Source organism: Chlamydotis macqueenii, chromosome 7, assembly GCF_036417535.1.
Source record: "Chlamydotis macqueenii isolate bChlMac1 chromosome 7, bChlMac1.mat, whole genome shotgun sequence".
In the NCBI taxonomy this organism is placed as follows: Eukaryota; Metazoa; Chordata; class Aves; order Otidiformes; family Otididae; genus Chlamydotis; species Chlamydotis macqueenii.
This window is the reverse complement of record NC_141562.1, coordinates 36,769,307-36,785,955: the sequence shown is the minus strand read 5'-3', so window position 1 is coordinate 36,785,955 and position 16,649 is coordinate 36,769,307. Positions and strand designations below refer to the sequence as shown.

Sequence of the window (16,649 nt, the reverse complement as noted above, 5' to 3'; positions counted from 1 at the left end):
AAAGCGAGTGCTCCAGTATGACTGCATTTTAGACGCTGTGCTATAGAATGTATTTTCAGGTTAGTGAAAGGCATTGGCTGGAATGAAATGTATTTGACTAATGGTGTGTCTGCATGAGAACACCCCTCCCACCACTGCAATATGTAAAACCAGTCATGCTGCTGCTTTAACCTCCCTTTGAGATGCTGCCCTTTGTTGATTTGAGTCAGAGTTGTTATTTTAATGGAATCTGCTGGGCAGGATAGTAAGATCATGGTATTACTTGGGTCTTCTGTGATGTTCTTCATCAATAGATCATTATTGTCTGTGGTTACTAGGATGTACCCCATTCTAAAGGTGGGAAACTGACACAGAATCAGGTGAGTTCCCAATTCAAGGCTGCCCAGTGGCAGTGGTGGAGACAGGAGTACTTCCACTGCTGGAGTCTAGCTCCCATTCTCTGTGTTTCCCAGCCTTTTAAAGTTAAAGAATGACCAAATGATTTGGAAAATACCTAAAGATCACCTAGCCCATGAGAAAACCACTGAACAGTCATCTTGATAATTTTTCCTAATAGTATTAATCTGCAACTAATTCAAATAAACTGAAAGTAAAGTTTTATAGAATCACAGAATGGTTTGGATTGGAAGGGACCTTCAAAGGTCATCTAGTTCAACCCTCCTGCAAGGAGCAGGGAGTTTTCAGTCACTACTTCATTTTTGCTCTTCCTTTGTTTGTTTTCCTGCTTACTTACCTGGGAATTTTTTATACAAAGTCCTGAGAATGTAGAATTGATGAGAAAAATAAATAAAATTTTACAGATCACCTTCTGCTATCATGCCGGTTGAGAAACACGGCAGTGAGTAACGGCTGTACCTCCCTCATGAGCATCACAAGAACAATGCCCCAGGGCTGCAAGGCTCCTGTTCTGTTGTCCTAAAATTCTCATTGAAATAGCTGTGAGATGGATCCCTTTATTTTTGAAGCTGTATAATTAATTAATAATTGAAGGTCCTGTAGGATTTAGGCGGCACGTGAGTACTGCATAGTCTTTCTGTGGGCAGAGACAGACTTAATGTGAATATGTGGTGTGTAAGCATGACAGCCCTCTGTAGTCTAATTAATTTCTTACAAACTGAAAACATCTCCATTCCTCTTCCAATGGTAATAGATTTTTTTAATTATTATTGTTTAGAAATGAGTATAACTTTGAGCTTCATTAAAACCAAATGTTTAATTGCATTCATGGGTATCAGATTTATTGATTTACTTAACTTTTCCTGTATAGAACAGCAGAATAATATATCACAGTTTCATATAATGCTGTCCTAGCCAAGTTTTACTTCAGCATCACAATTTCTCGGACAAGTATGCATTGATGGTTTATGTTGGCAGGGCCTTTGCTTCTGCTGACAAGTTGGAAAAGAAAAATCCCATTTATATTTTGAAATTTCCTAAAGCCTCTTGATTTATGAAATACGACTGGCCTTGCGTTAGGTTTTGTTTGGGTTTTTCTTTTTAAGAGAAAAAAAAATCACATTTTACTTTATCAACGATTTAAATAGCGGAATTATTCCATCAAACTGCACTTCCATAATTGAGAGATTCCTGGCAAGTTAAACAGCATTAATAACAAATTAATTATTTAAGCTATATTTTATTTTATTTATATAATATGTAATTTCTTTGAGACGAAGGGAGTTGTCCCATCATAGGCCATCTCATATACATATCCTCGTGTGTCCACATGGCATGTAATAAGTGTTTAGAGCTGATTAGCAGCAATGTGGATGTGCTTTATTTGGTGCTGAGCACCAGACGTGAGCCGGATTCAAACCCTGTTGATAGGTAGAGTGAAATATTAGCTCAGGCTCAAGACTACACTGGAGCTGCTTCCAGTTGGCTTGCAGCCTGTGAAATGATGTCTGGACATGCTGTATGGTATAGATTCTTTTTTTTTTTTTTTCCCCTCCCTCTCTGCTACCAGTGATTCTATGATTCTATGAAAAGGACAGCTGAATAGTTTTAGATAGGAGTTGAGTTGTCTCTTGTCTTTCCTGCTTGGCTCATTTGCGACATCTTTCTGACTTCCTAGCACCACTTTGATTTGGGACTGGCAAAACCATAGATGACATGAATTAGTTAACTAGAGAAAAAAAAAAAATGTATACTTTATATTGCATTTTTCCCAAATATTTGTAAGCTTGGGAATTCTGATCGTCTTTTGCCTGGTAGAGGTAATGGTAGAAATCTCACAGAATTCAGTAAAAGTTGGTCTTAAAGAAGAGCCACTGTGCGAGCACTCGCAGAGCTGCTGAAATCCCTTTGGGGTTCCTTGTATAATTCTTGGTTGAGGATCTATAGTTTAATAAACTGTCTATTTGCCACATTGGAAAGCATTATATTATTTACCATTAATGCCTTCTAAAAAAATGGAATAGTTGCGCCATCTTGGTCTTCGGGGAACACAGACTGGCTCGGGATTGTAGGAGCCAGGTTCAAGACCAAGACACAGAAATGGGGTTGGAGTAGCAGAGGGTTGTTTTTTTTAAAACACCTGACAAAAGTGGAAGGAAAAAGGTAATTTTGGATTTATTTTATTTGCATCAAATTCTTAGTACTGAAAGACGGGTAAGTATAGTTCATCTAATCCTACCACACCAAAAAAAAAAGAAAGAAACCATAGCTTTTGACTAGTCACATTTTTAAGGTGCTGTGCTTGGCACTGATCAATGGGGGGAAAATGCAATTGTAGGAAAAGTACATCAGTCAAAACCAGAGAGCTGGCCAAGATAACTCATATTTGATATTCATTATCTTATTACAGACGGTCACAAGCCAGGTGCTGATATCCTGTAGACAGCACTCAAAGGATAAGTGTTCATTAAATGAAAAGTATATTTTCCTTTATGCCAAATCTGCAGATATATATATATTTTACCATGGAATTGCTTTGTTTACAAGGCAGAACTGTTCTTAAAGACTCACGCTTGGGATGGGAGTCTCAGTGGCAAGTTGAGTAGGCTGCCGTGGCTCTGATGTGCTTGGTAGAAAACAAAATTAATCACTCTGGTACCTGGTCATTTGTCCATATGCTCTGCAGCTAAAGAAAATGAGGGGTAAAGAAATGGTTATTTAGTTATTTTCAATAGTAGCTGGATATACAAAGAGAGCGCTTTGCCCAGTAGAAGGATACTACCCAGTCTCTCCCTTTCTAGTGTAAATAATTATGTAAAATTATTTAAATGTATATTTTTTAAGTTGATGTTCTAAGCAGGGTAAAGTTTAACATTAAAAATAAAATCCTTCCTGGTTTTCTCTTGGTTTTGAGTTGTCAGTAAAGAGAGACAGTCAGGCTGGCCCATTTCAAACAATGACTAATGGACTTCTGCCTCCGTCTCTGTTTCCAGCTGCCTCCAAAATTAAATGATTAATTGCACAAGGGAAAGACAACAATCCCTATTTGATTACGCTGATTACAGAGTTGCTGATTATTGGAGTAAAGGGAATATGTTGTCCTAGTTTCCTAAATTCTTCAAGGAAAAAGGCAGATCTGAAAATAATTTAGAGCTGTAGGGTGTAAGGTTACTCAAAGCACCAAGTGACCTTCTCGGAGGTGTCTCCCATGTCGTGCGTGCTATAGGGTATGCAAGCTGTAGCTACAAGGGTTCTGTGATAAATCAGTCCTGCAATCCATCATACACGGCATGGGTAAATAACATACCCTACCCGACTTGCCAAGAGTCCTAAGGAAGCTCAAATTAGTTACCAGATCCTGATTCTTGGTTCAGATCAGTAAAGCAGGCTCCTGCAAATGCTGTTGCACAGCCTTTTTAATCTCATGGGTTTCCAGTTTTTTGGTTTTTTTTTCTCTTGAACTTCCAGCTGTCCTACTTAACAGTAAGATGGTCATTTGTTGGCTTGGCTGAACTGATGTTAACGATGTTTTGTAATAAAACTGTGCTGTCAGCTTGGAATGAAAATTTCAGTTAACTGGTTAGGAGACCAAAGACTTTCACATTCTTTATCATATCTTGCTAAGAACAGAATAGCTAGGGCAGCTTTTTCCTAGTAATTTTACTTTTTTATTTTTAAATCTGTCTTTATGGTGTCATTAACCTGCTCCTGGGTCCTTCCTCTTTTTCCTTTTTTTCTTTTTTTTTAGTTTTCTGCAGAAGAATTGTGTAGACACGTGAATGGATCTCACAATGCTTGTAGTATCTTACCTTTGTTACAATCCAGACAGAAATAAAAAGAGCAGGCACTTCCTATACACCAAAAAGACACACTAATAAAACAGAGCCAGCTTTGGGCTGAACATGATTGCTGTTTAATAGCGTATAGAGCCGTTTAGAAGAGGTATTGAGAAATTTGCTTCTTGCAGGGGGTTGGACTGGATGGCCTTTTAAGGTCCTTTCCAACCCAAACCATTCTGTGATTCTAAGAATGCCTTGGCCAATTAAAAATTCCATAGGAATTCCAGGTACGTAGATTGTAATTATTGCTGCTGAAGCCGGAACGCAAGTTAGACACTTGTAAGTTGGGCACAGAATATTGAGTTCCTTTCTCTTACAGTAATTTCTACCTGAGCCCTGTCTGTAATTACTTGGTGAGTTGTCTGGAGTACACAGCAAGAGTGGTTTTTGGTTAGGAGGCAGCACATGAAGCCCAGAATTGCCCATGTATTCGAGGTTCTTCCACATGTTTCTTGGGGCAAGGTGTTTTATCTCTTCCTAAACCCGTATTTCCTCTTTGGATATGGTAGCTGACAGTAATGCGACAAGAGTGTTTCACTGATGGAAAATCTTTGAGATCCCCAGGTAGTAGGTGGCACTTCACTAAAAATTATTATTTTGGGTAGCAAAATGTGTTAAACAGGAATCCACCAGTTAATGTATCTGAGCTTCAATCTGCTGCCCCACTGTGCAATATTAAATAATCCATTTTGATACGGCAATGGCTTTTTCATCTGGCAGAATTGATGCTTGCATCAGCTTTTGGTTTGAAAGGTATAATGCACAGTGCAGATCATAATGAATACTTTCACTCTGTACCTTTTCTTACAAAGGCATTTCACCACCTTTTTGTTCATCACTGTTTGCCATGGGTCCTCAGAAGCACACACTTTGTGACTCGACACTCAGCAAGGGCAATGCATCAGTGGGAGAATGGAAAGCACATAAAACACAAATACAATTTTTCTCTACAGTGCAACACTTCAGAAGAGGAAAATTTTCTTTGAGCCATTACTTCTTTTAAAGTATAGTATGCCACAATGACAAATATACAGCTTTGATGTTTCCTGCTCCACCCAACCATGACATTGTAAATCAATGTTTTATTTTTTTATACTCCATCTTTATTAAAACCTGTTGTAACTTTGTTGTAGACAAGCCTATGTTAGCTCTTGAAAACCATGCATCTTTCTCTGTTCTCTTCTCTAACAGGGGAATTATTGTATTTGAAAACAAAAGCTACATTCTGGAGCCATTGGAAGGTACTACAAGTGAACACAAGATCTCCCGAGCAGAGAATTTGAAAATAGCCCCAGGATTATGTGGCCATCAGCTGGACATCTCTGCCATGAGAGCTGATGACAATGACACATCACACTGTTCTCAAGCTGGCAGGGTAGGTGGATGATGCACTTTCAAGTTTCTGGTTTGTGAGTATGTCTCTGGTAGCATCTCCATATTACTACCCATCAAAACTCTTTGTTGCAAAGAGTCCCTACCGAGCAAAACATTAAACCATACAGTCAACTTCTGTTGACCTCATGTGCTTAAGTGCATGCTTAAAATTAAGCATATACTTCCAGAATTTGCTAAAAGTTTATTACCTTTTCTTGATCCTGCAAGCATAACTTGCTTTTTACTTTCTTTTTGGTAATGAGATGGCACAGAAAAGTGTATAGTTTCATACTATGGGAGTAAATTTTGGTTCATGTATGATGAGAATTTAAGACCCCATAAGAACACTAAGCAGTGTCTGGAAAAGTTCTTGCCCACCCAAGATGGAAGAGAACATACCAGCTGTGCTACTTTGCTGATATTGAGTTTTGAACCTGTTACATTCTAGTAGGAAAATAGCTTATGCAGACAAAACAAATTCTCACCATATTATTTTATGGATGAATTATTGTATTTGCTCTTATGTAGGAAGACATGCATTTAATGTGAAATGCATCTAGCTAATGGAAACTGTAGAAAATTAAATGAGCTAAAAGTTGGGGAGAGGAAATACTGTAATAAGTTCATCTGCATATTGGATGGGGATTGTAGAAAAGACTGGTTTAGTTGTTCAGAAATTATACAATTATACAAATCTGCCCTCAACATTTTTTTAAATGTCAAATATTGGGATTTATAATTACATGTACTACTAAGCCCTTGCATCAAGTTAATTGTTGAGGGAAGCAATCTAAATGGCATCCCTAGATATTATCTGCGTAGTGGAATTAAGTTATTTTACATTTTAGGAATATTAAATATGACATCTAATGCATTAGCCTTTACATATGCCATTTTCTGGGCTAAGCTTATTTCTGAAAGTGCGTGCAGGTTGAAAGCACTGGAAAAGTGCTTTTCACAACTTTATTAAGGTTGCCCCAAAATCGTTGTGACTTTGACTGAATTCCGCTGACGTAATAATCAATGTAACACTAGGCAACTGAAATAAAATGTGTGCATACAACTAGCTCATACGGTCAAAGCAGTTTTGCTATTACCTTTATGTTTCCCACATTTTGTTGATGGCTTCAACTACATGCCAGAATTCACCTTAAATATTGGAAAAATATTTTTGCTGTGGTTCAGTGGACATAATTATAAAAACTGTCAACAGCCACATCACATGGATAGGTACAATATATATAATGAGTATGTTGGATATGCTTCTAATGTATGAATTTTGAAAGCTGTCAAATATAATGTGTGGAGTGAGTTTTCACATTTCAGTGTTGCCATCAGCTGTCAGGACATACTGAATAAAGATGACCTGCAAAGTGTGAAGACATAAGGCTGCTCCAAATTATAATGGGTGAGAGAAGAAGACTCAGCTTCCCAGATCCAAACATGAGATTTAATAGAGCAAGTCAGATAATGCAGCAGATGTGTGCAGACACGTTTTGCCCCATTGGAGCTGGGTCTCTAGAAATATTGGGTCATTTTGTAACTCAGTGGACCCTCAAATTGCAGCAAGGAGTGTGTATTCCAGTTGAGCTCCATTGAGATAGGATCCTACAGAACGCAAGCCTGATGTGTAAGACAGACCCTACAGTATGGCTTTTTCTCTGTAGCCACACAAAATAGCCATTTCGGTGGTGGATTGACCAGCTGTTTTGGTTTTGGTGGACCACAGATCAGGCAGAGCTGCATGGGGCAAGTCTCCCATCATATGTATCTATCCCGGCTGTATTATTGACTCTTCATTTTAATTCTGAAGGATTAACTTAGGCAATGGATTGTGGATTGATGCAGCTGGCTGCAGAAAGAAAGCTGAAAAAAGTAATAATTAGGTATATTTTATAAATAAATATTGTATCCAAGAAATGCACATAGCTTTTGGGCGAATCACAGGAATGGATTCGTTATGCAGTCACCAGAGGCTTACGTGATTATACCCTGCTAGCCAATTTCTCTTAGGCTAACTCTCTGCAGTCCAAACAGTTTTGCTCTTGGGAAAAAGTAAATGGTTTAAACTGACTGAAGCAACAGAGCTCTTCTTGTATCTTCGTACCTGTATTTTCATGTCTCATCTTTTACTTTTCATTTGGAAGAAGACTAGAGGAACATTGGGGGTACATCTCTGATCAGGACCACGTAATAAATTTCAGATTTATGTTTTATTTAGTGTCTAGGAGATCAGTTCCTTCACAGCCAACACCCACATGGTCATTTGCTTTATGTTGCATCTCACTCATGCCTGATATATTTTGCAGGGAGGTAAACTGGGCTCTGTCAGAGCACTGTGGGTTCCGCTGAAGCCTACTGAGATGTGGCAGGCCCTTTGTATTGCATCTACTGCTGTTCCAGGAGCAGCAGGAGGGGACATGGTGACATCTTGGTGTCCTGGTTCCCAGCTAGCATGTCACCAGAGTCTGCTGATGACCTAAGCAGCTGACAAGGCATAGACATGTGCACAAACAAAGTCTGTGCGCGCACCATGACCCCATGGTGGTCACAGTTGCCTCTGGTAGAGCACAAGAAGATGACAGAGAATCCAGATACCAGGAGAGGTTTTAAGAATATATCTACCTGAGCTTGTTTGCCAGACCCCTTAATAAGTGTAATCTGGTGAAATGTTTGTATCATTGATGTCTAGTTCATTAGTGATAGCTGCTACTGCTTTCTTAGTTCATAAATACTGTCCAAATAGAACTTATTTTCCAATTATTATATTTTAAAGGCTGTGTAACACTATTAAAAACGAGTTTGAAAGTCAGAGCTGCTAAAGGTTACATCTGTCACTTTCCTCTAAACACAATGCTGCTTGCGAAACATTCAAATCTCATTAATCTGAAGATAAGAGAGGAACACTTTGGTAACGTGAAGAAAACTCTGTGAAATTTCACTGGAAGGTGATGTCCAGCACAGACTAAGCTTAGGGGGTCATCCAGAAAACTGGAACTTTTATTTGGAAAGCTTTAGTCATGTTTTAGGTTATAGGTCATGGGTTTAGTTCGAGACATCATGGCCATTAGTCGGTCATACACCTACTTAAGCTCCTTAAGTTCTGACATGAAGATCTAGTAGATGGCTGAGACCTCTTTTCTCTAACTGTCTTGTTCCAGAAAAAGGGAGAAATGATAGAATAGATGCTCAGCTGCTGTAAATCACAGCACTTTTACAGGCATTAATAGGTCACTTAAATTTAGGGTAGCAGAGGAGCCATACTATGGTGAATTCTATTACAAAATAATTTTATTTTCTTCAGTGATCTTCTTGCAGCTAAATATTACCATTCTTTTAGACCTGCATTCAGAACTGAAGGAAGCATGACCAGCTGTTTTATATGAATATACAGACACAACATTAAATGTATGCCTTCTGTTTGTAGGGAATTAGTTTGTTTCCCCAGACACTGACAGTTCATTCCGGATTTTTTTTCTGCAGTTTTTTGTTCTTGGGTTTTTCTTCCTACGTAATTTATCCGTTAACCACTTGTTCTCTTTTCTGCTTTACTCAGTATCCCTGTATCTCCCATTTTTCTCCGTAACCAGATTTTCTATTGTGTGAAATATTTGCTAAAAGTAATCTCATAATTTCTTTAAATGTGCCTTGGAAACAGCAGAAGTCTTTCTGCTCGAGGTGATATTCTTCTGCTAGGAAAGATAACTCAAATATTTCAACTGCAGAAAGCTGAAAGGTTGAGAGAGACTTTGCACCACTTTCCTGCTTGCTGTGATCAAATCCTGTGGGGTTTTTTTGTGTACATACCACAAATACTGTTTCTGTTGTGGTAGATCAAAGGAAAACTTCAGTGAGGAGAAGGAATACAATAACACTGTGTATGTACTGAAATCTGGAAATCTAAGACGTTGTGTATCTCCTCTTGCAAGCACTTTGTTGGACTGAGGCAGAGCTGATTCCAAGGGTCAGTTGTTGCAAAACTAAAATACTGTTTTAATCTTTTTTTGGCAGTACAAGAGGGAGACGCTGAAGACAACAAAGTATGTGGAGCTTGTTATTGTGGCAGATAATCGTGAGGTAAGAAACTTTAAATTTAAAAGTTTAAATTTAAAAGTTTAAAATGGGAATCACGGATAGGAAACAGGTAGCTCAGTTCAACTTCAGTGGTATTGCAAGTAATCTGCGTCAGACAGCAATATGGTGGTTTTCAAAAGTAAAGCTGCTTCTCTAATCAGGGCTAAATGACGGAAGACACTATTAAGATAGGGCAACACTGATAATCGATTGTAAAAGTTTCTTGCAATACTTCATAAGGAATTTGGCTCTCAAATAATTGAGATATCTGAGAGTAATTCAAGAATACAAATACAAATTAACTGCCCAGGATCTCCTTGAGGTAGTTAAGTCTCCATTGCCATTGCCTCTGCCCTCGGTGGGACCAACGCTGTTTGGAAGTCAGTGTGGCATCCTACACTGGCTCTTGAAGCGGTGCTTTACCATCACATTGCGTGAAGCACGGCTGCCTTCCTGACAGATTGCAAAGAGAGCTTCAAAGCCAGTAATAAGGACTGACTGTAGAAATGTTCCAGTGGGTTGACTGGCAACCAAGGATCTAAATCTTGGTTTGAATCATTTTGCCACGGTGGCTGTTGGGGGGAAACTCTATGATATTTGTGCTGGTAGTACACTGATCCTTTACATTCCAAGTTTCAGAGACAAGGCAAGGATGTGGAAAAAATTAAGCAGAGGCTGATAGAAATTGCAAACTATGTTGATAAGGTAAGAACATGAGCATTATTTCATTTTCTTCAAACTTACCATGCTTTCTGAAGGCTATTGCTGCGAAACTTCTGTTTCTTCTACTAATAAATTAAGCAAGCCACCACACTCAGATCAGCAGCTTTCACCACCTTTGCCCCATCTCCTTACCCACCCACCTTTTCAAGGATCTAACCCTGCTGCTTTCCTAGTACTCAAGTATTTCAGAGCAATGCTTCTCTCCAACCAGTAAAACCAAAAAAGTAACTTTAAACCTTCCGGGTGCCCTTCAACATAGTAAGCTGTGAGCTCTGTTCTCCTCTAAACACTGCTCAGTAATGCATGAACTCTACATGGGATGCACATGTATGTGGAAGCACTGTTCCTAAGGGGATGTACAGTTTAGCCCTACGATTTTATTCACCTGGGAAGACACTGGGGATAGTCACGTATGGAACAGCCCACATTAAAAAAAAAAGATTATTTTGAAGAGGAATTTGGAGAACAAAGTCCTTTGCAGCAGCAAGGGATGGTTCAGTTGTAAGGCAAACAAAAGGCCTGTGAAGATACGGTCAATAAGATATGTATCTCAAAAATACAAAAAATTAAAAATATGCAGTGCTTAAGGAAGCAGAAGTTGATGACTGAGAGCAATAAGAAAGAGACATACACTGTATTTTTTTTGTATTTGAAGTAATTTCTTGACAATAAACAATAAGTGCTAAGAGTCCTCTACAGTGTTTTTTGAACAAATTAAAATTTATTTTTGTTGTGCTACATGGCCAGAAAAAAATTAGGAGTCCAGTAGTGAAATTATAACTGAGGGAGTCTTAATTTAGCTGAGAACTTCTCAAGTGATACTTCAAGGGCAATAACTCAAGGAGAAGCATTCTTGATTAAAAACAAGCTGCTGAAGACACCTCCACTTCTTCCATTATTGTCTTGCTGACTTATTACTGGAGGACAGGTGTTTATATGTTACCTGCTTAAAATTAATTTTGCATGTTATAATATATTTGTTTCATGCTTAATTTATGTTCGGCAAATGCCAGAGTAATCCAAATGACTGTAATGCATATAAACAAGACAAAGATCTAGTATATGCCTTTCTGAGACTGTGAGCCGAATCTGGACTTGATTGATTCTTGAATCCTTCTTCACATTAGTCTCACATTAGAATTGTTATCTCTGCTCTGTTGCTAATGCTGCTTCTGCTCTCCTCTTGTAGCAACTGTGGCATTGACTAGTGTGATAATAGAGCGTGTCGCCCACGGTGCTAAAATCAGTTGGTTTTATCTGCTGTGAGCAAAACTCGATGACTTTGGCTAATTTTTAGCTATTATTTTGAACCAGAACCCTAGTACAGCACAACTGCCTCTACCTCTTGAGTTGCGTTGGTGCTAGTAACAGAGGGCAGCCACGGAGAGAGTCATCTGCCACAGCCACAAGTTTGTTTGGAAGTGAAGGATGTGTGAATGTAGTTGCAGCATTTCATCTTTAAGGAAGATCCCAAACTTGGGTGGGACATAGAGAAATAGCGTATCTCTGGATGTCTTTGAATGCCTTCTGGGTATTTAGTCGGGTCAGGACTATTTTCTGTAAGTCATGGAAATATTTCATCTGAGTCAGTCCTATCAGGTGTCCACTTTTGCCCTGGAGAAGAGACCGTTTAAGCTTCTGCAAGAAAGGTTCATATGCACATTATGCTTCTGTCAAAATATTCTAATCCAATGTGGTCTAAAATGGGTTTTGGAGACATGTTTCTCTTTTTCTTTTCTCATTAGTTCTATAGGTCACTAAATATTCGGGTAGCCCTGGTCGGAGTGGAAGTATGGAATGACATGGATAAGTGCTCTATTTCTCAAGACCCTTTCACAAGTCTCCATGAGTTTCTGGACTGGAGAAAGCTAAAACTACTACCTCGTAAACCCCATGACAACGCACAGCTGATAAGGTAGACTTGACACTACTTAATATCAGCCGGGATTTCGGTGATTTGAGAATAGCTGTACTGAATTCTTCCCCAGTTGCGAAGCTTCTGGGAGGAACATCTGTGCTCCTGAGGGGTTGTCTTTTCCCTCTGCAAACGTGAAACATAAAAGTGTTTTGCAGGGCTCTTCAGCACGTGCTTCAGATGAGTTTCCTTCTGCAGCTCTGCTTGTAGGCCTTTCCTGGACACAACTCATAGAATCATAGAATGGTTAGGGTTGGAAGGGAACTTCAAAGGTCATCTAGTCCAACCCCCTTCATGTAGAAGTGTAGATGTGTGATAAGCTGGTGAATACTTAGGATATGAGTTTACAAGCGGCTTAAGCTGATCTCAGCCTAAACTGTTACTGAAAAAGCCAGTCCTGCCCTCAGCCCAAAAATAGATCTAAGGGGGCACTGTGTGAAGCCTGTTTGTTAGTAAAAGACCTCAGTAAACTTTAAAATGCAGTCTAAATTGGACAATTTGTTTGCATTTGTGACTTAAAAATCAGATCATACACATTTTTTACCCTGCTGCTGTATCCTTGTAATTGAGTAAACATGCTCAAAGTAAAAGCACTTTTAAAAAAAAAAAAAAGTAAGATAAACAGATAAACACCTCTTTCTTGAACCAGGTATCATTTTGGTCAATGAACCGTTCTTTCCACTCTACAGATAAACACGCCTGATGTCTTAGTAATTAAAAGGAACTTTTTACTCATTGTGTAGATATTCTTATATTAGCTGTGTAGGAGTAGAGTGAGCCCTTCCAAACTGTCCCTCATGAGATATTTAATTACTCTCTATGTGTAATAACACTTTGGAATGATTACATTCTAGGCTGTGTATTATAACAAGTGGCGTATAAACTTCCCACTACGTTAAAATAACCCTTCTTTAAGCTAGAGACAATTTTTTATGTTAGTATTTCTACTCCTGACTTTCGTCAGGGAAAAAAAAAAGGGAAGAAGGGTCCTGTTACAGCAGTAAACCCAGAGGACGGTGATCAAATGGATCTTTCTCATAGCAGGGATGCTGTCACTGTGAGTTCGGCGAGTCGGCATGACTAATCTGTGCTTCTCATTGTTTTAAACCTGCAAATGTCTGGAGATGACACGTTTGAAATGGGTTCTTTGCTTAAGACTGCCAGAAATACAAGACGGAAAATAATAGGGTGGTGTCTTGGCACTGAAGGATGATTCTGTGATTCTTCTTCTCCTTCCCTCCCTCCTGCAGTGGGGTGTACTTCCAAGGGACTACCATTGGCATGGCGCCCATAATGAGCATGTGCACGGCAGAGCAGTCCGGCGGGGTCGTCATGGTAAGTGGTAACAGCACGGGGGCTTGAAACTGGCCCAACTGGTGCAACATGATATCAGGTTTTGTAGCACTGTATTTTGTACCAGAACATCAGCCCCTTTTGTGTCATTTTCGGTCTCAGTATTATCTGTGTCTGCATGCACATTGCTTGTAAATGGGAGTTTCCATAGTGAAAAAAATAAAAAATATTGCATCAAAATATAGCAATTTATACTCCTAAATATCATTGAATCAGGTGCAGAGGTACTGTGAAGGATGAGAGCCAGGAGATGTATTTGTTATGCACTTGGGTATACTAGTCTTACAGGCAACAACAGTCTATCCTGAATCTTTTATTATATTGATTTTGTTTTCCCTGTGTAAGGCTTTATTTTCCATCTTTGCAGCATGGTGTTTTTATTACATTGCCAGACGAGAACAAACAATGGCAGCATTTGTTCTACCTGACCCTCTCTCAAGGAGTATTACTGGTAACGCTGTTGTTAGATGCTAGGCATGATGAACACACAAGTAAACATCTTAGCCCATTTCTGGAAGTAGTTCTGGAGTATTTTCCTTCAGACTTTGTTTGTTTGTTTATTTTGAACAGTGTTTTTAGCTAATGGAGGGGAAAGAAAATTTGCATTAACTAAGCTTTGTAATAGGAGTACTTGGAATAAAGTTAGATGTGGAGTCCCAGAGCTTGCAGGACATGAACAGGCTCAGTCAGTGACCTCAGAGCTCAACTCCAGACCAGAAAGCCAGGGAGCCCTAAAAACCTCTGAGATGGTCTCCGAGTTCAGCCTGCACATGCTGAAAAGCTTTATGTTTCATATAGCTTTGTCGAGAGTTCCAGCACCTCAGGTGATGTGGTGGTTCTCTCCAGCTCTGCTGGACACCTCAGCTGCACATCCCTGCACAAATGAGGTGGGAACTCAGGAACACAAAACGCTCAGAGCTTGCGTGGTCTCAAAACTCTTCGTTCTTCAAAGATTCATGGGGCTAACATGGAGCCCAGGAGACTGATTGCTTCAAGATAATCCATGTAGCCAGATAATCCCAGAGATACAGACCCTTGAAGCCCCTGAATTTCCTTCCTTCTTAACCAGCAGCCCAGCTGAGGGTGACCCATAATGCAGGGCTCCTTTGTGGTCGCTTGGACAAGTAGGCAAGAAGCCAAGCTGGGGCCATGTGTGCATTCGTGGAGGATGATGTATGGATCGTTCAGACTGAGAGGATTTACGAGGTGAGCAGGGAAGCTGAGGTATAGGAAAGAGTGGGAAAGAACAATCAAATCACGTAATTTGGAGAAAGTCATGACAAAATCGTAGAAAAGACAAAGGCTTCAGTCTCTTGGTAACTTTAGAAGCTGAGTCTCTAATTGGTGTTTGGTACATCTTTTCACTGGGTACCTGAGGGATAGGTGCAGAAGAAAAAGGAGGAAAAGATGAAGAAAAAGCTGTAGGAATCTCCCAGTGCGCTTACAGATCTTGGCAAAGACATATATGAGGCAGAGAGCCTCATTTTATCCGTTTAACCCTCAGGCCAGCAGTCACTGCTTTGGTTTTATCTGCAGACAGAAATACCCTCAATGACGACTTGTTGTCCTTTTAATTTTTAGCGTGGGCTTTAAAATACGCTACAGTGTATTTTACTTGCAAATTCAGTCCTGTCCACTCTGGAAACTGTCATTTGAAACAGAAACAACAAAACGATAGTTCATTTCAGTAACAAGAAAACAAGAATCAGCATTTCTTTAAGTGTTCTCATGGCCCTGACAGAGCAGAGTCTGATTTATACATCCAGGAGAAACCCAGTGTCTGTGTATGAGTCCTGGGCCAGGCTGCAGCTTCCCTCGCGCTGATGTTTCCCAGAGACTCCCAGAAACTTTAGAGGTGCAAATTGTCTCGAGGCTTGCATGGCATAACTGGAAATGTCTTCCAGTTCTTGGAGCAAGTCCTCAAAAAGGAGGCAAATCCAAAACAAGTGAACACACACCTCCAGAACCCAATTGGGCAGCCTAGTTACCAAAGGCTGGTTCAGATGTGTACATATAAGTCTTTGTATATACTGGTATGTAGAGAAGGAGAAAGCTCTAAATTTGGAAGATGTGGAAGTGAAAGAGTGAATAACTGTTAACCTGGGAGGCTACAGTGCTCAAACATCTCAACACTGGGCAGCTGAACATTTGGCCAGCCTTCTAATTCGGCAAACCTCTTACCCATCCCACCCCGAAAACTCAGTACCGAAAAGCTTGTACGCTCTTGAAAATGATCTGAAAGAAGATATAGTGGAGAGACTGCGTGAGAAATAACATTTGAATACAAAACCTGGAGTCATCCTTGTATGATCTGATTTTCCTGACTGTTTTTGCAGTTATTTAGCTCTACTATATGATCCCAATCCCTCTGTCATGCCTCCCTGAGAGCCTGCTCCTCTCTACTTTTATACCGGGCTGAGGTCTCTCGGTGGTAGGTGACACCCTGTCTTCCACTAATTTTAAGAGAAACTCAAAGTGGGGAGCAGGCATCTGAGTATGAGAAGCTTTTTGTATATCAACAGCATTATGATTTCATTTTACTGCGATGGTTCTGCTGTGTTATATAAAGACCAAACAGAAGTTGACATTAGAGCAAGTCCTTGACACGTGGTTCAATCTTCGTTGTGTTTCAAAGGATTGTCAACTAAATTCATGGATTTGAAAGTAAAATATTGCTGTGTTGGTGTAATGTAATGTAGTATTCTCACTCATGTCAAATTTCTACTGACTTTAGTGGGAAGCTGGGCTAAATGACAAGAGTGGAACTGAGGTACTTAGGCTTGAGTGGACTGCTTAAATGAAATAAAAGTATGTTTTAGGAAACTTATTCCTACAGCTGAATGAAACTGCTTGAAAAGTACCCAGATCAGGGCATTTGCCGGTTCTCACTGTAGGTGACAGCCAGTATTTTATTACTGTTTGATCTGAATCTCCATGGAATGCAGCCGAGTTGAGCCAAAAGCAGCTGCGTGTTT

At 39.6% G+C, this 16,649-nt stretch overlaps 1 protein-coding gene across 1 annotated transcript in view; it reads left to right on the top strand.

Moving 5' to 3' along the window:
• Nucleotides 1-16,649, top strand: part of ADAM12 (ADAM metallopeptidase domain 12) — a 177,901-nt gene that overhangs the window by 110,846 nt on the left and 50,406 nt on the right. Inside the window, exons 6-10 of the mRNA XM_086751789.1 lie at nucleotides 5,427-5,610; nucleotides 9,621-9,686; nucleotides 10,317-10,388; nucleotides 12,152-12,321; nucleotides 13,572-13,656. Coding sequence (XP_086607915.1) covers nucleotides 5,427-5,610; nucleotides 9,621-9,686; nucleotides 10,317-10,388; nucleotides 12,152-12,321; nucleotides 13,572-13,656 — 577 coding nt within the window. The remainder of the gene's footprint in view (nucleotides 1-5,426; nucleotides 5,611-9,620; nucleotides 9,687-10,316; nucleotides 10,389-12,151; nucleotides 12,322-13,571; nucleotides 13,657-16,649) is intronic.